Source organism: Mastigoproctus giganteus, chromosome 12 (assembly GCF_048544385.1).
Source record: "Mastigoproctus giganteus isolate SK-2022 chromosome 12, ASM4854438v1, whole genome shotgun sequence".
Taxonomy (NCBI): domain Eukaryota; kingdom Metazoa; phylum Arthropoda; class Arachnida; order Uropygi; family Thelyphonidae; genus Mastigoproctus; species Mastigoproctus giganteus.
The window spans coordinates 98118409-98145546 of NC_143586.1; the positions used below are offsets into that span (position 1 = coordinate 98118409).

Below are 27138 nucleotides of genomic sequence, written 5' to 3' on the forward strand. Positions count from 1 at the left end.
GAACGTCTTATATTCCACCAAATTCATACCTATTTAATGGCTTCGTTTCGTCATTCGAAAAATACTTTGAATACGTCAAGTAAAATATTGGTCTCGAAACTGGGTGCTTTACTGCCTTTTTATTTCTGGGTACTAGTATCCTTCACGTATATGAAATAATCTGATTAATAATACCCATAGCCTTTACCTTCGATAAATCCCGTCTGTTTTTTTTTTTTTTTTTTTTTTTCCAAAAGCTTTCAGAAAGCGTTAACTTATTCGAGTAACCATTAGTTGTCTGAGAAGAATATTTTCCTCTTTATGTATGAAGTAAAAGAACTGCTAAAATATTTAATTCTAGTAATTGTCCATTTGTGTTACTAGAATTTGCTACAATTTTCTTAAAACTTTTTTCTTTCTTTTATTCTTTTAAGTGTAATCAAGAAAACTTAATAATAACAATGCTAGCCCCTTTGAATAACATTATTATTGATACAAGTCAGAATATACCACTTGAGTGTACCAAAAAGAATTCCTTCTGTGAATTGAAAAGCAAAAGCTTGATTGAGAAACCAAGATATTCTAGTGACATTAAAAAAAATCTTATGTCTGTTAGATGTGCAGAAAATTGTAGAGACAACAGTATAAGGGAGAAACCGTCATATGCAAGTATTCTTAAAAGAAATCTTAAGACTGCTATTACTGAGCAGGAAAGTTTTGGAAAACGGAAAAATGAACAGCAGATACCCACAGTTCCAGTAAAGCCACATTTTTCAGATGCTGTTAGTTCAGAAAGGTGTCCTGTAGGTGCCAATTCTCTGGTTCAGTTGCAAGAAAATAATTTAAGAAGACACTTTCCTAGTGAATATGTGTGCAATTCTAAACAGATGTCATCACCAATAAGGAAAAATTGTCAGAGGGGATCTGATATTTGTATTTCTACTATTCATAATGAAAAAAAAGAATTTAAATCAAACATTTCTTGCAGGGAGAAACTGGGATCAAAGTCTTTGATAAATAAAGAAAAAAATTCTGATAACATGATTGAAAAACCTGCTTGTTACAGTGCTACTATAGCTTTTATACTTGGTCTTGGTGATGATAGTGATTCAGACAACTCTGCATATGAATCTGACTTTTCTGATGATGATAGTGATGATGGCACTCTCTTATGTGAAGCAGTTTTACTGGAACAAGACTTCTGCCCACTTCAGGAGCAACTACTAGTCAGTCAAATAAGTTCAATAATAAATAGCAGTAAAGTGAATACTGATAGTGCAGTGACTCAGTTAAAAAACTCAAAAGCTGATGAAGTAGTATTACAAGGTATATGTGATTACAACCTAGAAATTGTGAATAAGGAACACTACAATGGTCTTTGTGATATAAATAAGAGATGGAATTCCCACATGAATCCATATCATACAGCAGTAAATAAAGTAAGGAAAGTAAGTTAAAGAGCATTTTATATGTATTTTTTTATACAATTTATAGAATTGCATTATTATTTTTATATAAAATAGAGAAAATATGAAGTTTGTGTATTTCCCCCCATTACTATATATATATATATATATATATATATATATATATAAGGTTATTTCCATCTGCACACAGTTCAATAGCCTTAAGGCTCAAATTATAATCAATAGTATATAGATGGAATCTATGTTGTGTTTAAAATTAATCAATTTGGAAAAACACTTTTTGCTCTGTGGATAGAGCCACAGTAGAGCCTCATAAATCTAGCATCTTCTGGTACATATCACATTCAGATTTATTGAAGTCTATGCATATAAAGCTTTAAGATTCAGTGATAATACATTATTTTTCTTAGATAATACAATAGCTCTGATCCCTATAACCTCCACGGAGTGATAGTCACCACCATTAAGACAAAATGTTTACCTGTACTGCAGGTTTGGTTAATGTACTTGCTTAAGAAATCAAGATCATGGGTTCAAATGCTGCTTCTGGTATGAGTATTTTGATTGTCCAATATTTTTTAGTATGAGGGTATGAATGGTGCAATATGATTTCAGCAATTAAGTAGCTTTGAAAACTACTGACACTACTGTATTGTTCTGTACTGTGAACTAGTATTGAATGGCTTGCAAAATGAATGATTTTATACTTTGCTAATGCATAGTAACATTGATGTACAGTCTAGGAAATAGGTAAAGCAAAAAGAAATTAGTATTTGGAAATTTTCTCTCTGCTCTTGTACAGTTGACTACCCTGTGAAAAAGCAAAACATTTTGGATTCCAAGCTTTTCACTTTGTTTAATTCTGTAATAGCTTGTCAAGGAAATGGAGCAAGGAAATTCAAGACTTGCAGTCTTGAATATCTGAAGACAAAACATCTTATATGTTTTGTAATCAATCCTTGTGCTTTGCTTAGTAGGATGAGAGAATTTGGAAATAACAGCATATCACAGAGCTCTCATATTACTGATGAAAGCATCAAGATAGATTCTAAAACATTTAGTTTTCTTCAGATATTAAAGACAAAATGCTCTCCCCCTCTTTGTATGTTATTACAAAATTAAATATCACTTAATACAAAGAAAACTGTTTAAGCATATACTAGCAAGTATTGTAGAAACATGATTACCCAAAATTATTGGGACTGGGATCATTTGAGTAGTTGGTTTTCTCAGGTAATAAATTTTAAGTGCATTCTATTTTCAGTATAAAACGGGTGCATGCAAATTATGGTCTGTGGAACTTTTGGGGTCTGCAAGAAGGTGGATTTTGTTAAATGTGTGTGTGTGCTAAGAGTGAGTTACATTTGCAAAAAAAAAAAAAAAAAAATACAGGTTTACTTGTCTCATTAATTCTGATGTGTAAGTAATTAAACTATTTTTTTCTCTTTTAGCATTTCTGGAAGTTAATATAAGCAGTTATGTGTAATTAATAAAATTAAGTCTATACAGCTGTCTCTCTATACTGCATATGGAAACAAGGTGGATAATTAATCTGTGTACTTTTAAACATGGCGGAGCAATTTTGAAGGTTGGTTGGTTATAATATTTTATTACTGAGAACAATAAAACTGATATTTTGTTGTAGTCCAATGGTAAATCTAGGAATCAAAAAAAGTGTGGGCTGAACAATTGTGTGACATTGGTACAAAAAGTAACAGGATAAATAATTTTGAGAAAGAATGAAAGTATACTGTTAATGTTTTAAGTTTTGTTAAACGTTGCTAAAGCTATCCAAAGAATACGAATTTGTTAAACTATACAGGGGACCCTTGGTTTATGCTGGGGTTTCTTGAGTTCCTCAAGAAACCTTGAGTTCCTAGTTGAGTTCCTAGAGTTCCTAGAGTTCCGGTGTAAAGGAAAAATGAGAGTAGGTGTGTGTTAGAGGATTGATGAGTATAATGAGCAATTGTGCAGAGTTGTTTATTTGGTTTTTAGGAGCATTAGCAACTAAGGCCATATTGCTCTGGGATATGCGGTGGTCATTCCCTGACCTTTCCGCATCTTCCGTATTTGGTGGAGACTGGTTCGAACCCCAGTCTAATCGAGAAGCGTGTGCTACGCACTGCTGCTCCTTCCCACCTGGCTACGGAGGCGCATATTGTGCAAAGAAATAGTGGGCCAATAAATCAGTATGTCTTATAATGGAGGATTTTAACTCTCCAGATATTGACTGGAACTTGTGGTTTGGTCACTTGCACACTAGCAAAAATTTGTGTGTTTATTGGATGACTATTTTCTACGGCAGCATGTTCGAGAGGCAACCAGAGGGAGTAATACTCTTAATCTGATTATCAGCAGATAATCAGATTAAGAGTATTAATCTGATTATTCATGCATTAAGAACTTGCAGATAAAGGAACCACTGGGTGACAGTGATCACAATGTACTGATGTGGGAATTACTTAAGGAAGTAACTACCATCAAGGCTAACGGGAAGGGCTTTTGCTTTTGTGAAGGAGATTACAAGGGGTCTCACACAGTTTTTAAATTCTGTACAGTAGGATCAACTGATGATGTTACCAATGTTTAATTCTAAATGGGAAGCCTTCAGGGATTTAATTTTGGAGGCTACTAGGCTTTTCATTCCAACTAAGAAATACTGTTCAGCGTTTAGGCCTAAATGGATGTCAGATGAACTAATGAGGCTTGTGGCAGAGAAAAAAAATGTATGGGGTGCATATAAAGTATGAGATGACACAGAAGCCTATTGCAGATATAAATTAGTCTGTAATCAAGTCACAAAGGAAGTTAGGTAGGCGAAGGCAGATTATGAGAAATCCTTGGCAAAGGATGCATAATTTACATAAGCAAAGGATCCTTTGCTTATGTAAATTCTAGAAGGAAAGGAATGAATCAGATTGGGCCATTTAACATAGATGGGTTGACTATTGATGATCATGCTTAGGTAGTTGATAAACTGAATGAGTATTTTGCATCTACATACACACATGAGGAGTTATTCAAGGCGGGTAGTGCCAAAAGTTTATCAAACTCTAACAGGGAGCTAAGTGATTTTGCAATAACTGAGAGCAAAGTGGAGGAGGAATTGTTGAAATTAAACATAAAGTTGCCTAGGGTGGACAGGATCTATCCAGTTATATTGAAGGAGGCAGTGGGGAAAGTAAGCAAACCCTTAGCCATAATTATGAGAGCTTCCTTGGACTCGGGGGAGGTCCCCATGGACTGGAGGTGTGCAAATGTATCACCAATTCACAAAGGACGTTCAAAAGGTGACACAGGTAACTATAGACCTGTTAGTTTAACTTGTGTTCCCGGAAAAAATTATGGAATCACTGGTTAAAGAAGCATTGCAGGATCATCTAGACAAGACTGCAGTAATAGTTAAGACACAGCATTACATTAAAGGGTGGTCTTGTCTCACCAATTTGATTGGATACTATGATGTGGTCAAAAAGGAACTGAACGCCAAAAATAATTTTGATATTATATGCTTGGATTTCAGGAAAGCTTTTGATACTGTTGCACATGGAAGACTATTGTTATTTGGTTTTAGGAGCATTAGCAACTAAGGCCATATTGCTCCGGGATATGCGGTGGTCATTTCCTGACCTTTCCGCATCCTCCGTATTTGGTGGTGACGGGCTCGAACCCCGGTCTAATCAAGAAGCGTGTGCTATGCACTGCTGCTCCTTCCCACCTGGCTACAGAAGCGCCTATGGGAGACTACTGTACAAATTGGAGAGGTATAGCATTAAGGGTAAGTTGGTACAATGGATAAAGGGATGGTTGAGTAGAAGACAACAGAGAGTGGTAATCGATGGACACTGCTCTTCGTGGACAAATGTTATTAATGGAGTTCCCCAGGGCTCGGTGTTTGGCCCATTGTTGTTTTGAATATTTATCACTGATATATATATAAGGATTAATGTCCATGTTTGTAGATGAGACAAATGTTGGCAGGGTTGTTAATGACAGTAAAGACAGTACTGTATGCTACTCCAACTGGATCTAGATAAGTTAGGCAAATGGGCTGAAAAGTGGCAACTGAAATTTAACATTGACAAATGCTAAGTACTGCATATGGGTAGCAATAACCAAAGAGAAACATACCAACTGTGTGGTACTACCTACACTCAGGGAAGTGAAAAGTGTTGTTATCGTTGTTATTTGGTTTTTAGGAGCATTAGCAACTAAGGCCATATTGCTCCGGGATATGCGGTGGTCATTCCCTGACCTTTCCACGTCCTTCGTATTTGGTGGTGACGGGCTCGAACCCCGGTCTAATCAAGAAGCGTGTGCTACGCACTGCTGCTCCTTCCCACCTGGCTACGGAGGCGCCTGTGTGAAAAGTGAAAAAGACCTGGGGGTAATTGTGCAGTCAAATATGAAGTTTGCTGAACAGTGCAGAGGGGTTGCCAGTGCAGGTCATGGAGTCTTGTCAATGATATATAGGAATTTTGCTGACAGGGAAGTGGTTATCCCATTATACAAGGCAATGGTCACACCACACCTAGGGTATCTACTGTTTACAGGTCTGGAGGCCTCATTTTAGGATGGATGTAGGGTTGCTAGAATGAGTACAAAGAAGGACAACAAGATTGTTGAGGGGAACAAAGGGGTGCTTTTACCAAGAAAGGCTTAAGTTCTGTAAATACAGCACGTGGAGAGTAGGCACTTGCAAGGTGATCTAATTGAGGTGTATAAGGCCTTGAATGGGTTGAGCAAGCTGAATGATGGGATTCTTCCTTTTGCTCAGAATAAGAATCTAAGGGGGCACAGTTTCAAATTGAGGAAAGACAGTTGTAGAATAGGTGCGGAAATTTGACTTTAGCTAGCGGGTAGTTGATTGGTGGAACAGACTTCCATCTTTTGTTGTGGAAGTTGATAGCCTAAATAAATTGAAGGCCGAGCTGGACAGGCATCTGGAATGAATGGAGGAGTGAAATGGGAGGTTTTTTTTTTTTTTTTTTGGCCGATGATGCATAAGCTTGCTTTCTTGCATCTTATGTTAATATCGAATCGGCATAAATGAAACCCAAATTAAAATATATTTCAATGGGATGCATTTCAAGTATACGAAAATTTTAATATTTAATTTAACATAAACATTATATACATGCATTTAAATCACATATATTCTGAAATAAAATATAAATAAGTAGGTATTACTGATGAGATGAAAGCCTTGGTTGTGGATCGTTAGGCTCTACTGGATTATTTTCTGCCATCTTTGGGTTAGCTGGAGGCTCCAGATTATTTTTGTTAAATAAGTAAGAAGGGTTGTTTTTTAAATTACCTCTGGCAGAAAAGAGTAGTACACTGAGTGGACAGAAATCATGAGATACCTATCTAGCAACGGGTAGGCCCACCTTTTGCTTGGATAACGGCAGTCATACAGTGAGGCACAGACCATTAATTCTCAAAAACGTTCCATTCATGCCTGCTGCACCACTGTCCATAATTCCTTCGCATTCCTGGGTGGAGGATCCAAAGCGCGAATGGACCTTTCCACAGCATCCAAAAGAAGTCCCACAGGGTTTGAGTCTGAAAGGATAGGACATTCCATGGTGGTAAAATCTGCGGAATGCTCTTTGAACCATGTTCTAGTCACCACGGTCCTGTGGGGAGTTGCGTTATCCTGCTGGAAGAGTCCATTGCCATGTGGGTGCATGACTGTGAAGGGATGCAGATGGTCTGCCAGGATGGCCATGTAACCTGGACCATTCAGAGATGTCTAAATGTACCAGAGGTCCCAATGTGTGCCAGTTGAACATGCCCCAGACCATTACCAACTCTCCACCTGCCTGAACAGTTCCTTGTTGACATAATGGTGCATCGTGCAGTTTCTGCCAGATATGCACCCTCCTGTCCACTCTCAAAATAATTGGAAATGGGAATCATCGGACCAGACGACCCATCTCCGATCATCCATGGTCCAGTGCCGATGTTCTTTTTCCAAGTTGAGGTATTAAGTCCTGTGTCGTGGTGCAATGGGACTGGTGGGTTGGTGGCTCCCATAGTCTATTGCAACTAATAATCACCTGATGGTCTTGGTGGAGCCTTTCTGGCACCTCCCTTGTTGAAATCGTTGGTTTGTGCCTCTGTTGCTCTCCCGTTGGCTGAAACAATGTGAGACAGACGTCGACAGCCACATTCATCCACCTTTCTCCACCCACAGTGTTGTCTACGATGAGATGTTCTGGAAATGGTGTATTCCCAATACTCTTCATACTGGTGAACAGGGTTAGCACAATTTCTGTACCACTTTCGTGATAGTGGCCCATGCATTGAGTCCTCATTATCATTTGCAGTTACCATCTACGTGAATGCAGGAAAAAATGCTGTGTACCTATATACCTGCCAAGCGGTGGGTTCTTCCACAAGTGAGGGGTGTCAGCATTGTGTTGCCCAGGAACCAGGTATCCCATGAGTTCTGTCCTTTCAATGTAGTAAGGCTGAAACACTATTGATGCTTCTTCTAATAGAACAGCTCCATTCCCAGTCAGGATCAATGTTGCCTAAAATCTACAGGGAACTATCAATCCCAGCCAGAATTTCCTGCAAGTCATGAGTTTTTATTGATAAAATGGGCTCTTGTTCTTGCTGTTTCTGTTAACTGTGCAGCCAAATCTTCCAATTCTTCATTTTTAAGAGGCTGGGAATGGCTCTCCAACAACTCAGTTGCATCACCAGGTTCAGGTGTTGTCAAGCCCTACCTCCTGAGCAATTGCAGTGATTTCAACACTCGGGCCACACTTTCTGCCACACTCTGTTCATGCAAGTTGATGTGACCTCCTTCCAAGCAGCACCAGTGCCCTCCAGGATATTATAGAACCTCTGCTTTTCTTTCACAGGATGTTGCATGCTATTATGCCCTGGTCCATTGGTTGTAAAAGGGAGGTGATATTAGGTGGCAGATATTCAACCTTTGCATCCACAGTTGTCCTTATTGCTCCAATGTTTGGAAGTCCTGGGGCATCGTCCAGTGAAAGTAGTGCCTCCTTGGATAATTATTTTCATCACAGTAGCAATGTACCATTCGACAAAAATGATTGGTCACCAGTTTGTGAAGGCATCTTGTCACCCAAGCCCTTCAGTTTGAAATCCAAATGATTGGTAAATTGTTTTAAGGAGTCCCTTCATTACCCTTGGTGGTTCAGAGTGATAGATGAGCAATGGCTTCAGTTTTGTAGTTCCTGAAGCATTTCCACAGAGAAGAAGAGTTTTTTTTTTTTAAATGGTCTGGCTAGATTTAAATCTAGGTGCATGCTGCTCTTCACGGGAGATGAAAGTTCTTGAAAGCATCTTCCAATAAAGTTTCATCCACATTGAAAACAAGATTAGATGGATATTCACCTGACCTTGTTAATTTTATATTGTTAATTCTGTCTAATTTTATATTGTAAATTTGAGTTTGCTGCTTGAAATTAGCAAATCAGCCTTTGCTTGCTATGAAAGTTTCATTACTGCCTTCCTCATTTTCTTTTATATCATCAAGTAAACTCTTTACTCTTCACTTTATATAGAGGAATATCTCATGCATTTAACTCCTCAACCCACAATGAGAGTAATTGTTCCAATTTTCTAATTGCAGGACATGAGTATCTAAGACTTGTAGCAGTTTTCCTTCTTGCAGTTTCTGCAGTCTTTAATTTTATCAGCATTTTTCATGATTGTTCTTACAGTGGAGGGGGCGATATGTAGCTCCCTACAAACTGTAGGATGTGATTGCCCACTCTTCCTTCGAATGTTATAAATTTGCGTGGTCTTTTAACCACATTTTCACTGACAGTTGCACTTCTGCTCTTACTACCAGACATGTTCCATTTCCACTTTTATTTTTAATTTTTTTTTTTTTTTTAAGAACAAATTTATAAAAAAAAATTCTAACGCGCAATATTAAAGTACACAATAAGCCCTGATGATGTAGCACAGATAATTATGACCACAGCATTAAACTTCACAGAGTTTTAAAATAGATTCACCTTTAAGTAAAGAACCACTACCATGGAACGTTGTATAGAGCGTGAGCATATGTATACAAATATTCCCAAATGTGGCATTGCCATTAATATATGCCCAATAGTGCTGTACAGTGACTTTTTCTGGTGGAGGCAATGAGGAATGGAATGTTCTAGAATTTCTGGGGGAAACTAAGGAAATTAAATTTTTTAAAACTCGTGGATATGAGCAGCAGTAGCCTTGAAAGCGAGGTAATGGGGATTTCAGAACTGCTGGTAGTCATTGTGAAACAAGTAAATACATGTGCTGTGTTAGGGTAACTAAGAGTAAGAACAGGTGCCATATATATTTAAATGTACACCAATGCTAGGAGTATATTAAATAAATTTGATGAATTTGAAGTGCTGGTCAAGACATCAAATGCAGACGTTGGGATTTTAGAGACGTAGTGTCACTCATATAATGTATGCAGAATTTGAATATGGCGAGTACATATATACACAAACGATAGACAGTATAGGAGGTGGGTTATGCTCTTCGTTAAGAAGAACATAAAATCTAAGGCAGTGCATCCAGTTGACATGGGTGGCCAGTGCAACATTTGGTTAGTTTGTGTGACATAGCAGTGGAAAGCGAAAATGAGAGTAGGGGTGTGTTAGGCCTGATGAGTACAACGAACAGCTGTACAGAGAAATAGTCGTCATCATGAACTTGGTCCAGCTTAAGTTTTTTAAGACCTGTTCCGTTGTAGCTCTTGGAGTGGTCTTGATCTCGCCATTGTTGTCTTGGTCGACCAACATCTTAGTTGGTTGACCAAGACATCTCTTGCCTGTAGGTTTGTAGTTAAAGGCTAATTTTGGGATCTGGTCTGGGTTCATTCTTTCTATGTGACTGATCCATTTTTCCTGATACTGTTTTATGTCATTTACTTTTAATTTCTTGCAGATATCTAAATTTCTTTGGTGGTCTAGTCTTATAAAGCCTAATAATGGTCTTAAAAATCTCATTTGTGCTGCTTCTAGTTTGTGTGCATATTTCTTATTTATGACACAAGTCTCACAGGGATGGTTTTGAAGTGATGTTGTGCAGTCTTAATTTTGTTTCAGTTGTCATTTGTTTTCCGAAGTGGCGTTTAATCGTTCCATTCATTTTATTATATTTTTGTAGTTTAGTGTGGATGTCTTTCCCTTCATTTGATATTAAATTTCCCAAATAGGTGAAGTCAGATATTTGTTCTATTATTTTATCATCAATATTGACTCTTTGTATGTGTTTTCCACATAATCCAATTGATTTTGTTTTTGAGGTGAAGATTTTCATCTTTTACTTTTTACCCATTTTATTAAGTTCATTTGCTGCTATCTGTAGTTCATCTTTGGATTTTGCAATTATAACTTGATCATCGGCATATAATATAGTTTGGATTTTATTCCTGTTGTTCAGCTGTATTCCACTGTTAATTGTTTGTTTCCATTCTTTAAGAATTTTATTGATATAGATATTAAATAAATTTGGTGATAGGAAACATCCTTGTTTCACTCCTTTATTGGTGTTAATTGGGCCTGATAGTTGGCCATTAGAATATTTTATACAGACTTGAGTTTTTATATAGGCTTTGGATCGCTTTCCGGAGTTGGGTTGTGATATTTTCTTCACGTAGAATCTGCCAAAGTTTTCCTCGGTTTATATTGTCATATGCTTTTTCATAATCAATAAAGAGCAGAAATGTTGGTAGATCGAATTCTCTTCTTTTCTCCAAAATTTGTTGTAGTGAGAAAATGGCATCTGTTGTGCTTCTCCCTTTTCTGAACCCACATTGTTCTTCTAAGAATTGTTCACTGTATTTATTAAGTTTATTCTTTAGTAGCTTTGCAGCAGTTAACAGCAGTGTTATCCCTCTGTAGTTGTTAGGGTTATTTCTGGAGCTTTTTTGTGTAAATTGATTACTATTCCTGTTTCCCAATCTTTGGGTATCTGTTGCTTATGCCATATGATGTTAAATAATTTTAGTAGTGCGTTTTTTTAGTAAGGTGCCCCCATATTTAAATAGTTGTACATTCAAATTGTCTATGCCTGGGGTTTTTTGATTTTTGTAATATTAACTCTAGTTTTTCCATTGTTATATTTCAGCTTTGGTTATCACAGATTCATCTTCCAATTCCCTAGTGCCTGGGTTATACCATAGTTTGGAATAGTGTTGCTTCCATTCTGCTTGGGAGATGGAGTTGGTTTTTATTTGCTCATTTGTGTCTAGTTGTAATTTCTTAAAAATTTTAAAACCTCTTCTCTGTGGGCCCGTGATATCACGTTCTAAAGATTTAACAAATTTATCCCAGTCATCTCGTCTGATTCTTCTCGTTAGTTTTCTGACTTCTGCTCTAAGCTTTTTATATTTTGTGTGTAGATGTAGGTCTTTAGTTTGTAGGAACAGTTTATAGGTCTTTTTTTTTTTTTTCTCATTGATTGTTTGTTTCAATTCTTCATTCCATGTTCTTAGCCAGTGTTTATTTTTTATAGGTTTATATCCAAGACTTTCTTCAGCAGCTCCCAGAATTGATTTTTTCATGTTTGACAAGATTTTCTCAACATTATCACTTTCATCTGATTTGAGTTTATCTTTCAATCGACTTTCATACAGGAATTTAGTGCTTTCGTCTTCCAGCAAATGTATTTTTAATTTCTTAGTAGTTTTTGTTGGTATTATCTTCTTTTTATTAAGATAATTTCTTTTTATTTTGAAAGTGCTTTCTACTAGGTAGTGATCACTGTCAATTTCACTGCCTCTGAATATTCTAGTGTCTCTAATTTTGTCATTTAAATTTTCATTAATGATAATATAATCTATTATAGACTTTGTTTCTTGCTTCCCATGTGAATTTATGGATATTCTTGTCTGAAAAAAGTATTTGTAATTTTAAGCATTATTAAAAATGCCAGAAGTCTATCAGGCATATTCCATTAGACTGTATTTTAGTGCAATTGCATCATTTATACACAGCTAAATATAGATTAGCAAATTTGCAATAGCGGCATCGTTTAAGTTACATCTCATATTGTGAATACCTTCACGACGAGTTGCCATGACATTGCACTACTTTGAATAAGTAACGCTTCACCCGAAGGAGAAGACTGTTGTTACTTATTCTCAGTGGATACCCCCCCCCCCAGATGGCACCGTTTCAGGGCTATTTGGCCCTTCTTCAGTGGGTGGGTGGGTACCCAAGTGATGTAATGATGGCAAAACACCAAAAAAGGGCCAAATAGCCCTGAAACGATGCCGTCTGGGTGGTGGTATCCACTGAGAATAAGTAACAACAGTCTTCTCCTTCGGGTGAAGCGTTACTTATTCGAGTAGTACAATGTCTTGGCAACTCGTTGTGAAGGTAACTTAAACGATGCCGCTATTGCAAATTTGCTAATCTATATTTAGCTGTGTATAAATGATGCCACTGCACTAAAACACACAGTCTAATCTCTTTCGCAGCTTGAGGCTTTAAGCCTTAATGCATTAGCATCTTCCATTATTGTTGACCACGGGTTCCCCTTCTGATCCTATACATTTGTCTACTGATTGAGCACTAACCCTTGCATTAAAATCTCCTACTAGTATGAGATACTCGTTTTTGTTAGTTTGGTCTTCTATGATCTGTTGCACATTGTCATAAAATTCTGTGGTTTCATCAGTGTTGCTTTCTACTGGTGCATAGATGCCAATGATTGTTATTGTATAAGATAGAATTTTTAGTCTTAATTTTAATATTCTGGGTGATATCCAAGAGTAGTCTAATATTGTTTTCCCATTCTTTCTTTATTATAACAGCAACTCCTGATGATGCCCACATTTCACTTGGTACTCGGTGTCTCCGTAGCGAGGGGAAGGAGCAGCAGTGCGTAGCACACGCTTCTTGATTAGACCAGGGTTCGAGCCCGTCACTACCAAATATGGAGGATGCGGAAAGGTCTGGGAATGACCACCGCATATCCCGGAGCAATATGGCCTTAGTTGCTAATGCTCCTAAAAACCAAATAACAAACAATAACAATCACTTGGTATGCTGGTATCATTATGAAGTTACTTATTTCTTTGGATCCTTTGTTCTTTTTTGTTTCGGTAATGACTGCTATGTCAATATTTCTAGTTCCATGGTCAATTCATCTAATTTGTGATTTATTTCCCTAATGTTCCAAGTTGCTACTTTAAGTTCCTTAATCGTAGTCCTATATCCATTGTCTAGATCGTTACCCTTGAGATCCGTCCAGTTTTTTCCCTTGAGCTTATTTGGAGTATTTAGAATGTCCCCCGGATAGGTTGCCAGCCTTTCGCAGGGTAGGTCTAGTGGTGGGGCTGCCACCTTATAGCCTCTAGACAGGCTTCAGGTACAGTATTTCCTCTGTATGTGATGGGACAGTTATACTGCTGTGACTCGGTCTGATAGTTAGCCAGGGAAATAGTGGACCAGTAAATCAGAATTTCTTATAATGGGGAATTTTAAGTTTCCAGACACTGATCGCAACTTGTGTGTTGGCCACTCACAGACTAGTAAGACTTTTGTGGATTTATTGGATGACTGTTTTCTACAGCAGCATGTTAGAGAGGCAACGAGAGAGACTAATACTCTTGATCTGATTTCACTGCTTGGCAAAAAAAAAAAAAAAAAAAAACCACATTTTTATGCTCCCTGTTAAAACTCAGGGTGATGCTTGTAGATTTGATGTTTCTGAATTCAAATATGGCAATTATATTGCTGTAACATCCAGCAATTTTAAGGGAGAAGGGATTAAAGTCAAATGCTAAGTTTCTAATAAAAAGGATTTCATATATTTTAAGGAAATGGTACATACAGTACCAAATATTGAAAAATGGACCTATTAACCTTATTCTATTTACAAAAATGTTTATCTGATAACACCTATTTTGTTGTCTTTTGCCCTTTATACGTCCATTGGTGTCTCCCGTATGAGATTCCAATAGATGTAGATTTTTGAGCTCCTGCGAATGGATAAGTATTTTGGAAATTTTTACTGTATTCTTAATTAATTAACATTAAATTGTGTTTTACGGTATTATATAGGCTTGTAGCATTCATTAGCTTGTTTCTTAAATTGAACTAGTGATTTTTGTAAGTTATGACTTACTGCTCGTACCGCTATTGTATCTGTGTTTTGGTGCTAATATTGTAGAGTGCAACTGCGAATATTGTAGAGTGCAGAAGGAAGTAAGGCTTTAATTGTGATAAGTACTTTGAAGGTTTTAATCGCCTGTTGTGCATATTTAGCAAGATATAACTAACTTAACATTGTGATCGTTATGGTATGGTGTAACTTCATAGCGTAAAGTATAATGTAAGAACTCAATGTATCGCTGCATTAGCTTAGCATAATATTGTCAATTAAATTTATTAACCTTATTAATTTTCATTGTTAATCAATTAAATAGTATTAAAATGGAAATCATCCCCCAGACTAGAGCAGCAAAGTAACAAGCACAAAGTAGCGGGAGTGTCAGTTTCTCAAGGGAGAACTGAAAGGGCCGATTCTCTGATACATCACAGCCTAAAATAAAATTAAAAAAAAAAAAATGTAAAATGTTTGTGGACCTTTCTGCAAGAGGACATAATGCCATGTGCTATGCAAGCTTGCAGAAGAAAAAGCGAAGGTTAAATTTGGTTCCTTGGTGGACTCCACATTTAACAGAATTAAGAAATATTATGTAAACTGCTAGATGGGACATACAACGATCCAAAAGAAATAACCGAAGACAGGAGGAGATTACTCTTCTTGTTGAGTTATACAAAGCCGGCTTGGAGATCTTACTTTGTGATCTTTCAGTTCGGACAACCGTGCAAAAAGTCATAGGGATGGCCTATAAAATTATTACGGAAAAACTTGGCCCTCCTGAAGTTTTTTCCTCAATCACAATTGAAAATGTAGACTCTTAATTGAAAATAATCACAATTGAAAATGTAGACTCGCACCCATGGAATCATTCCATGGATGCAACTTTGGATGGAATTATCCTCCAGGATCATCCCTTCCTGGAATCCACTGAACAGACATTGATGAGGTTAGTGCACTTTACTCATGCTGGCCCTTCCCATGAGGACCTTTTACTCAGTTTGAGATTTGTGAGGCAATCTCTACTATGCATGACTGTAAATGTCCTGGATTGAACCTGTTAGAAGTGGCTGTGTTAAAAAGAATCTGGACAGTGTGTCCCCAACTATGAATACTTGTCTTGTAGATGGTTGCTTCCCAAAACTGTGGAAGCAGGCAAACCTCAAAATTTACTCAAAAAAAACATGAAAAACCTGTAAATTTGCCTTCTTATAGACTCATAGCACTTCTTCCTGCCCTCAGAAAAGTCCTTTAGAAACTTATTGTTATTAGATTCAAAAAATTACTATTTGGGTAAAAATTTACAGACATGTAATTTGGTTTTACCAAAAATAAATGTACAACTGATTGACTGTTAGGTATGCTTTAGATCTGGTTACTGCCTTTAATTCTAAGTATGCCCTTGGCCTCTTTGTGGGCTTCAAATGGGCCTTTGACACTTTATGGTGGCAAAGCACCATCCTGGGGCACCTCCGTAGCCAGGTGGGGGAGCAGCAGTGCATAGCACACGCTTCTTGATCAGACCGGGGTTCGAGCCCGTGACCACCAAATATGGAGGTTGCGGAAAGGTCAGGAAATGACCACCGCATATCCCTGGAGCAATATGGCCTTAAATGCTAATGCTCCTAAAAACCAAATAACAACAACATCGTCATCATCCTGGCAAGGTTCCAGGAGGCTGGGGTCTTTATAGATTAACTATGGACTACTTTCAGGACTATAGTCTTGTGGTGTCTACTGGTTCCTGTCAAATTATTAGGAATGTTACTAGAGACTGCCCTCAGGGATCTGTTCTTGGACCTTTGTGTTGGAACGTGGTGTTTGATGGATGGCTTTCTATTGAACACCGTGCAGTGCATAAATTGCCTATGCTGACGATTTAGCTATTCTATTCTAGTTTCTCAGAATTCTAGACGGGAACTAGAACACATATCAATTGAAGTCCTATTGGACCTTTTTCCTGGTGCCAGATGCATAAATTGGAAATTTCCACTTCAAAAACAAAACAGATGATATTAAAGAGAAATTTAAATGTCAGTTGGCCTCCTAACATTAAACTAAATAACCAATCAATTAAATTGGAACGTAACTAAGTAGCTGGGTGTCATGTTAGATGACAGGTTAAATTTCATTTCACCTGCAAGGTGAAATGAAATTTAACTCCTGCATAAAATTAAAGTTCTAATTGGAAAGATTGTTAGAATTAGTAAATATGTTTGAGGCATTAAATAGAACACTGCAATCATACTACAAATGTGTGTTTCTCCCCATTGTCTGCTATGCTGCAGGCACTTGGGCATAATTTATCATTCTCCTTTTAAAAAGTATACCTTGCAAGTGCAAAGATTCTTTCTTTTGGCCATTTCTTGAAATTGCAGGACGTTCCAATTTAATTGATTGGTTATTTAGTTTAATGTTAGGAGGCCAACTGACATTTAAATTTCTCTTTAATATCATCTGTTTTGTTTTTGAAGTGGAAATTTCCAATTTATGCATCTGGCACCAGGAAAAAGGTCCAATAGGACTTCAATTGATATTTATTCTAGTTCCCGTCTAGAATTCCGAGAAACTAGAATAGAATAGCTAAATCGTCACCTCAGTCCACTATTGCTTTAAGGGTTGTTTGTGGTTAGAGGGGAACAGGTATCCTGTGTGTTGTCAGACACTCAGGCTAAAAACACTGATGGATCCAATATCTTTCTATTACAGAAGATTTGGAGAAGTCCGGTTGGCCTGCCTCCCTAAAATCCACTCATGCACACCTTCTCGATGGTAAGCCCTGTTACGTCACTTAAGTGGCAATGAACGTTTAGAGTGGTTCTCTTCAAGACGCCTGGTCAGCGTGAAGAGGACAAGGCCAAACCCTCCAGCATATGACAGCATGACAAAACAAATGGCCCTCAGTCCCCAGCGGCTTTCACTCTCCCTCTTACGGCAGCGAGAGGATTAGAGTGGAAGCAGAGGGTGCTAATAATCTCTGGGTACAACCAGGCTGCCATGCACGGTAACTGAACTTGGCCTGTTATAATGTAAGATCACTCATCAGTGAAGCCAGGATATTAGAGCTGGAAAAGGAATTAGAATATGTGAATTGGAATATCATTGGTTTGGCTGAAACAAGAAGAAGAAATGAATCACTTGTAAGCTTATCAAGTGGAAATCTGCTGTACACCAATGGAAATGAAAGGAGTGAAGGTGGAGTTGGGTTTCTGGTCCATAAAGATTTAAAAAACAACATTGTGGAATTCAAAAGTACATCACCAAGGGTGTCAAGACTAATACTCAGGATTTCTAAAAGGTACAAACTAAAGGTTATAATGATTTATGCACCAACATAGAGCTATGATGATGAAGAGGTTGAAGAAATGTACACTGAAATTGAGAGTCATCTAGATGAGCAGAAAACCCACTACACTATTATTATGGGGGACTTCAATGCTAAGGTTGGAAAAAGACAAAACAGCGCAGAAAGAGGAATTATAGGAAATTTTTGGAATTGGAGAAAGAAATGAGAGGTGAAAGACTTGTGGAATTTGCAGAATCTCAGGGATTGTCAGTAATGAACCCTTTTTTTTTTTTTTTCAAGAAAAGGATGAACAGAAAGTGGACATGGACGAGTCCAAATGGATTAACAACTAATGAAATCGACTTCGTCCTCACTAACAGAAGATATATTGTGAATGATGTTACCGTCCTGAATAAGGTAAATGTTGGAAGTGATCACAGAATGGCAAGATGTACACTTGATATAGACAAAGGAAAGGAAAAAACTGACTAGAGTAAATAATACAAAGGTCTTTGAGATAACAGAAGAGGAGAAAAAGCAGTATGTACTGGAACTTAAGAACAAGTTTGAGCTTCTGCAGACTGCTCAGGACCAAGATATCAATGAGGAATATTATAACTTTCTGAAAGTGATAAAGCCCAAGAAACCTAAAGGGAAAAAGAAATCCAAAGAAGAAAAAATTAGTCAAGAAACACTTGTTATGATGAACCAAAGGCAAAAAATGAAGAGCAAGATAAACACTGACAAGAAGAAAATTGAGTATACTGAGTTATGCAAAGCCATTAGAAAGAGACTCAGAGAGGAAATAAGAAGATTTAACACAAGAAAAGTAGAACAAGCATTAAGAGAAAACAAAGGATTTAAATCAGCAGCCATGAGCAGTAATACAGAAAGACAAATGATACTGAAAGTGAAGAATAGCGATGGTGTACTTATAAACAGCAGAGAAGGCATAATTCAAATAGCAGAAGACAACTATAGAGAATTATACAAGGAGCGAGGGAATGATGCCAGCAGTGGGGAAGATGGATTGCAAATTAGCAACACATACGACATACCTGATATTCTTCTTGATGAGGTAGAACACGTATTGAAGAAAATGAAGAATAAGAAAGCCCCAGGGGAAGATGAAGTTACTGTAGAGTTGTTAAAATTGGTAGGAAGAGACATAACACAAAAACTGGCAAGGCTCTTCACAAAGTGCATTAGAAAAGGTGTGATGCCTAATCAGTGGAATAATGCAATCATAGTTTTGCTGCATAAGAAAGGAGATAAATCAGGAATTGGAAATTATAGACCCAATTAGCTTGTTATCCCACATCTACAAGTTGTTCACAAGGGTCATTACTAACGGATTAGAAAGAATACTTGAGGAGAATCAACCCAAAAGAGCAAGCTGGCTTTAGGACAAGATTCTCAACTATGGATCACCTTCACGTAATATCACAGCTAATGGAGAAAGCAAATGAATATAAAACACCATTATGCCTGACTCCATACAGCATAAGGCAATGTTTCGGGCACTGGAAAGACAAGGCATAGACACCCCACATATTTTGAAGAAAATATATGAGAATGCTACCTCCTTTATTAGACTAGACAAAGACAGTAGGAAATTTAAAATCAAGAAAGGCGTTTGACAAGGAGACATATCTCCGAAGCTGTTTACTGCTGCCCTTGAGGAAGCTTTCAGAAGATTAGACTGGTCGCAGAAAGGAGTCAATGTGAACGGAGAGTACCTAAACCATTTACGATTTGCAGTTGACATTGATCATAAGCCACGGTCCCAAAGAATTATAGGAAAATCTTAATCAGTTATGCAGAGTTGGTAAGGATTTTGGACTAAAGATGAATATGGCTAAAACAAAAGTAATGATGAACAAGTATGCCACAGAAAGGGAAATAATGATTGAAGGAGCAGTAATTGAAAAGGTGGAGTCATATACCTATCTGGGACAAGGTATTAGCTGTAATAATGAAAAATGGTTGGAAGTCATGAGAAGAATAAATTTTGGATGGATAGCATTCAGGAAATATAGTCACATATTGAAGAGCAATATCCCAGTTTGTCTGAAACGTAAAATAATGAACCAATGTATACTCCCCACCATGACTTATGGAAGTGAAACTTCGGCACTCGCCAAAAGAATGGAAGTGAAGCTGAGAACTACACAGTGAAGAATGAAGTGAATTATATTGGGAATCAGACTGTTAAATGAGAATAGAAACAATGGATTAGGCAGCAAACTCAAGTAAAGGACATTCTTATCAAAACTGAAGAACTAAAATGGTCTTGGGCAAGACACATAGCTTGAAGACATAATGACAGATGGACTATGAAAATAACAGAATGGTACCCAAGAGGAGCTAGAAGAAAACCTGGAAGACAAAGGCGGAGATGGATAGATGAAATTCATGAGTTTGTGGGTAATAAATGGATGGCCAGTGCCAAACAGAAGGAACTGAAAAGTTGCTGGAGAGACCTTCATCCTGCAGTGAATTGAAAATGGCTGTGATATAAAAATGATGTGGTAGAATTCTTATACATTTACCTGGAGTGCAGTCAGATATGAAGATTTCAGCTCTTGCTCAGATTACTCACATGAGGGGACATAAATTAAAATTGAGGAAAGACAATTGTATAATAGATATATGGAAATTTGCCTTTAGCCAGCAGGTGATTGATAGTTGGAACAAACTTCCATCTGTTGTAGTAGAGGTCAAACTTAAATAAGTTCAACACAGTACTAGAAAAATATTTGGAGTGAACGGATAGGTGAAATGTTTTTTTTTTTTGCTGATGCTATCTAAGCTTGCTTTCTTGCATCAAATGCATGTAAAAAAAAACAACAACAAACAAACAAAACACTTCCACTTCACCACTCCGTTTGTTAGAAATACCTGTCCAGCTGAGGCTTAAATTTATTTATGCCTCAGCTGGACAGGTATTTCAAACTTCAGCTGGTTCCACCAACCAGCTAAAGGCAAATTTCCGCACATCTGTATTTCTTCAGTTTGAATTTATGCCCTTTCAGGTGATTATTCTGAGCAAGAGGCAAAATCCCATCAGCATTGAGCATCCTAAAACCATTCAAGGCTTTATACACCTCTATAAGATCACCTTGACGGTGCCTGGTCTTCAGACACTGTATTTGCAAACTTAAGCCTTTCTTCGTAAGAGCAACCCTTTGTTCCATTCACTAATCTTGTTGCCCTTCTCTTTACCCGTTCGAACAGCTCTACATCCTTCTTTAAATGAGGCCTCCAGACCTGTATACAGTACTCAAGGTGTGGTCTGACCATTGCCTTATACAAGGGAATAATCACCTCCTTATCCCTGCTAGAAAAATTATTGTATATCATTGACAAGAAACCAAGAGCTACTCTTGCAGCCCGTCTGCACTGCTCAGAGAACCTCATATCTGCCTGCACAATTACCCCCAGGTCCTTTTCATTCTCTACCACTGTCAGTGTAGTACCTCAGAGTTGATGTGTAGCTCTGGGGTTGCTGCTTCCCATATGTAGTGCTTTACATTTGTCAATGTTAAACTAGATTTGCCACCTCTCAGCCTATCTGCTCAACCTTTCCAGATCCTGTTGCAGCAGCATAGCGTCAGTAGTGCCCTTAACCCTGCCAACCTTTGTATCGTCTGCAAACTTGGACATTAAGCTTGACATACCATCATCAGTATTATTTATAAATACAGAAAACAATAATGAACCCAACACTAAACCCTGAGGGACTCCACTAATAACATTAGTCCATTATGAGCAGTGTCCATTGATTACCACTCTGTCTTTTCCCCCTCAACCACCCCTTTATCCATAGCAGCAATTTGCCTCCAATGCCACACTACTCCAGTTTGTGTAGCAGCCTTCCATGTGCAACAATATCAAAAGCCTTTCTAAGATCCAAGTCCCTGCATCCAGTTCTTTTGTGACTGCATCATAATATCCAATCAAATTGGTCAGGCAAGACTTTCCCTTAACAAAACCACGCTGTGTCCGAGCTATAACTGAAGTCTTGTCTAGATGATCCTGCAGTGCTTCTTTAACCAGTGCCTCCATTAATTTTCCTCGAACAGAAGTTAAACTCGCAGGTCTATAATTACGTGTCAGCTTTTGATCCTCCTTTGTGAGTTGTGGTCACATGTCCAGGCTATGGGTACCTCCCCTGAGTCCAAGGAAGCTTTCATAATTATGGCTAAGGGTTTGCTTACTTCCTTTGCTGCTTCCTTTAATATAACTGGATAGATCTCATCCACCTCCAGGTGCCTTTCTTGTGTTTATCTTCAACAATTTCTCCTCCACTTTACTCTCAGTTATTTCAAGATTATGTAGCTTACTGCCAGAGTTGAATACTCCTCGCTGAATAACTCCTCATGTGTGAATGTCGATGCAAAATATTGATTTAGTTTGTTGGCTACCTGAGCAGTTGAACCATCGATATCAAATGGACCAATCTGATTCATCCCCTTCCTTCTAGAGTTTACATAAGTAAAGAACTTTTGCTGTTTTTCTTTGCATCCTTTGCCAAAGATTTCTCGTAATCTGCCTTTGCCTGCCTTACCTCCTTTGTAACTTGGTTACAGATCAACTTATATCTATCATAGGCTTCTGTGTCACATGTTAATTTATATATATCCCATGCATTTTTCTTCTCTGCCATATGTCTCATTAATTCATCTGACATCCAATTAGGCCTAAACTTTGAACAGTATTTCTTAGTTGGTATGTAAAGCCTAGTAGCTTTCCAGATAAGCTCTTTGAATGCTTCCCATTTTGAATTTGCTGTTGGTAACATCATCAACTGCCTCACTGTATAGAATTTAAATACTGTCTCAAACCATCGTAGTCGCCTTTACGAAAGGAAAAACCCTTTACCTCTGATGGTAGTTACCTCTTTGTGTAAATCCCACTTCAGCACACTGTGATTACTGCCACCTAGTGGTTCCTTTATCTGCAGATTCTTAATGCATGAAGAATCGCTACTGATAATCAGATCAAGAGTATTACTCCCTCTAGTTGCCTCCTGAACATGCTGATGTAGAAAACAATCTTCCAATAAATCCACAAAAGCCTTGCTAGTGTGTGAGTGACCAACCCACAAATTCCAGTCAATATCTGGGAAATGAAAATCCCCCATTATAAGACTCTGATTTACTGGCCTACTCTATTTCCCTGTACAGTTTCTTATTAATATAGTCATCAGAGTCATTAAGCCTATAGCACATTCCTACTCTCAATTTTGATCTCCCAATGCTTATGTCACACCAAACTGACTCGACACTGCATTGTCCAGCAATGTCGACTGACTTCACTTCCTTGGATTTTGTGTTTCTTAACTAATAACATAACCCCTCCTCCCTTCCTATCCTGTCTATCCTTTTTGTACACATTGTACTCCCCAAATTCCAGTTCTGCATTCCCTATATCTGTGTGACACCATGTCTCTGATATCCCAACAGTAACTGCCTTTGTTTTGAGCAATACCTCAAATTCATCAAATTTATTTACTAAACTTCTAGCATTGGTGTACATGCAAGTATACATGCACATGTTCTTTTTCTTAGCTACCCTAACACAACCCATGTGTTTACTTGTACCACAATGACTCCCAGCAGTCTCTGAAATATCCTGCATCTTGTTTTCCAGGCTTCTGCTCATTCCAATAGAAGCAGTGCAAGAATCACTTTCACGCCTGCCAGTGGCTACTGTTAATCTATTAGTCCTTATATCTCCCCAAGCTAGCAGTTTTCCGACCCATCGAAAACTGCCTCGATAGCATCAGAAAATATTCTTGCACCCTTTCTATTTAAGTGTATCCCATCCCTTAAGAAGCAGTCTCTCCTGTTAACAAGTACAGACCAGGCTGAAAAAAAATTCTACCCCTTGACTCTTGCACAATCTTTTCAGGGCCGAATTGATCGACAAAGCTCTCATCATATACTCCCTCCTATCGTGTCTGGGCAGAATTGTAGACACTTTCAAATTCAACCCTAATTCACAGTTTTTTTTCAACAGTGACCTGTCCTTGATAAGTAATTCTTCTGGCCTCCTACTCTTAATATCATTAGTGCCAACGTGTACAACTATATCACCTTTTGTGCCCTTAAAAGATGATATCTGCTGTATAGCTTCATAAACCTTTGCCCCTGGCAGACATATCTTGGTCCTGTTCCACCTATCCGTTTTACAAAGCATGTTCCCTGTTTCCCTGACAATAGTCACCAACAACTACTAGTTCCTGTGGGACCAGCACATTCTGCCTTTGGGGTTGCTGCTGTGTTGCATGATGACCAGTGTAAGCTCTGGTGTTGATGTGGGCAGCTGAGAGCTTGATGGGCCCCTCAATTTAGGTCCTTCAAGGGCATCCACCCTGTCCTTTAAGCTCTCATATAGGCCCATAACAACGCTGAGTTGCCTGATTTCCTCACACTCCTTACATTGCGCGTGCACTTATAGACTTGGCAATATCATGTCCCGTACCTGATTGCTCCACAAATATCATGCAAGCAGTGCATTTTAAAACGCTGTGATTCAGAGGGCACCTGCCCCCCCCCTCAGTTCTCCTCTGAGCCATAAGCACTCCAATTAGCTTGAGCCTTTTGCTTTGCTGCTCTAGTCTGAGTCATGATTTCGATTTAATTTCAATTTCGTATCCCAAAAATTGAAATTAAATTCAATTCTTGTATCCCAACACAGTTATAACGCTATATATATTTTTCAATATCAAGTATTATCTACGAGTTCCGTATCAAGTTATGTATTAATTAATTATGTTACATTTCTATCTAAGTCGTTATATGTATTTAGTTAAAAGTACAATTTAATTGACAATGAAGTTAGCAAACTTAATAGATGTTACTGATTAATTGACTATATTATACACTGTACTATACTAAGCTTAATCTATTTAGTTCGGGATATAACGTTGAGTCGTATAACAATGGCGGCAAGTTACGAATGATAAATCTATGCACACTTAAGTATTAATTAAATTCCAAAGCTCGCTGTCTCAATTCAGAATAACCTAAGGATCCTTTTTTTTTTTTTTTTTTGGCTGATGCTGCATAAGCTCATACACTTGCTTTCTTGCATCACATGCCACTACTACTACTAGGTCTATAAGCTACTTATAGAAAATAATTTGTTGTAACAATTGGTCAATAAAGCAGCTAAATACGGCTAAAAAACTTCTCGTTCAGCGGAGCTGCAACTTGTAACACGTGGATACTTTACCTTTACCGATACTTTTAATCAATTACAAGGCCGAGTAAAGAATAAATACACCAGATGAATCAGAAAATCACAAAATAATGCTATACTAATAAATTTAAATAAAGTTTTAGAAAAACAATTTCAAATCAATAAATAAGAAAATCCACTTAGCAGCTTTGAACACGTCTGACTCCCACTAGCCTCGTCAGCGTTTACTTTACTTTTGATGCAAAAACATACCAGCTAGAATAAACAGTTATGTTGTTGACCTAAATGTATCTGAAAAACTAGGTATGTCTCGTATTAAAAATGAATGCTTACAAGCTTGGCAGACAGAATGGTCTGCTGCCCCTCTGGGGAGAGTGACAAAAATATTTTCTCCATGACTTTGAAAGTAGTTAAACTAATTGGTTCTGTCCTCGACTCAACACCTTATTCTTACTGACAAGGCATGGCAGTGTTAATCATAAATTACATGCTTTTGGTTTAGCAGCTTCTCCTTTGTGCCTGTGTGGCCTTGATGAAACTACAGAACATAATTTTTGATCGTAATTTTTGTGTTGACTTAAGGAATCAAATACAGATTATTACTGATGTACATAACCTTGACAATATGTATCGATTAGTGGCAAATGAAGAGAACTTTCTTGCCGTAGATCAACTGTTTAAAAGGATTACTTGTTTAGAATTGTAACGTTTGTGGTAAATGCTGTAATTTAGTTGATAATTAAATGAAATTGCGAGGTAGCAATTTCATCCCTGGCTGTGTGTTATTTGCTCATGGCTGGCATGTATATAAGACTCAATTCTTATCTATTTGTCTGTCAATTTGAAGGTTTTGCTGTCAAGATCAGTATTGTCTTATCATTCAGAAACACAAATATATTGATTTGTGCTTCTCTACTATGTCAACTTGAAAACTGCAGGATGTCTAAGTTATCGTTGGTTTGTCCCTCAAGGACTGCGTTTGAGTGATTATTCTCAGCTTCTAATCTTCTAATTGGTTTTATAATGGACTGTGATTAATTGGACTTTATTCCCATTGCAGTCTTAAGCACGTGACTTCTTCACCTTGCCTGGTTTGGGACTTATATCGAACAGTTGTACTTTGACCTATCAATGACTTTTTTTTTGACTTTGACCTATCAATGACATCAAACACGAGAAGTATTAGAACCTGTAGTACTTAGTACCGTGCTTGGGTTGGAAGTTGAGAAGATGAAAGAAGATATTTGTTGACATTGGACTTGAACTTCTGTAGAGTGTAATTTTCAGGAAATATGTATGAAGGAAGGCTATATATAAATATAGTGCAAGTGCATCAGAAATTTAGAGTATGAAGGAAGGTTGTTCCAAAAAATGGTAGTTAAATGAAGAAGATGAAAAGTTGGTTCTGTGAGTTTGAAGTTGGACAGTAAATGGATGTTGGCTAGTGGTGGCATGTGTTCAGACTGTTCTCTCTCTGTGTGTGTGTGTGTGTGTGTGTGAGAGAGAGAGAGAGAGAGAGAGAGAGAGAGAGAGAGAGAGAGAGAGAGAGAGAGAGACCAATTCAGAAGAACAGTGCCCATGTTCTACAAGTATTTGTAGAAAAGGCATGCAGCAGAAACAGCACCTCTGTGAGACAAAGTGGAGATACTGTTAGAGATGAGTCATTAATTAACCAAACTGCCCTATACTGAATGGAATCTAGAAGCCTGAGAGATGTTTTGGGAACAATATTCATGGTAGGGCAGATTTGCAATTTGTACAGAGTGAACAGCTGTTTGAAAGAAAAGTAATGCTGAGAGTGAAAGAGAAAAACCAAGTTGTTTAGATGCGAAGGAAGCAATACTTGTAATGTGCTTGTGCCAAGAGATTAGAAGTCAGGGTAATCCCCAAAAGAGATACATCATCTTGCCTGGAAATCGGAGTGTCAGAAAATATAAGCATAGGAGCAGAAGAATCCTTTTTGCAAGATATAACTGCAAGACAGGACTGAGTTTTACAAGGATTGAAATCAACTAAGTTGTCTTTATCCTACTGGAGAATTACCTGATCGGCATTTAAAGAATTGGTAGCAGGTATTCGAGAAGTTGAAGTTGATTGAGCGGGGTAAGGTTTCTCAAAGTGGAATGCAATGTGCTATCA

At 37.7% G+C, this 27138-nt stretch overlaps 1 protein-coding gene across 1 annotated transcript in view; it reads left to right on the forward strand.

Annotated features, from left to right (window-relative positions):
* Positions 1-330: 330 nt before the first annotated feature.
* The window catches only part of LOC150077292 (uncharacterized), a 45426-nt gene continuing 18618 nt past the window's right edge, over positions 331-27138 (forward strand). Inside the window, exon 1 of the mRNA XM_090386275.1 lies at positions 331-1427. Coding sequence (XP_090242401.1) covers positions 441-1427 — 987 coding nt within the window. The 5' untranslated portion in view covers positions 331-440. The remainder of the gene's footprint in view (positions 1428-27138) is intronic.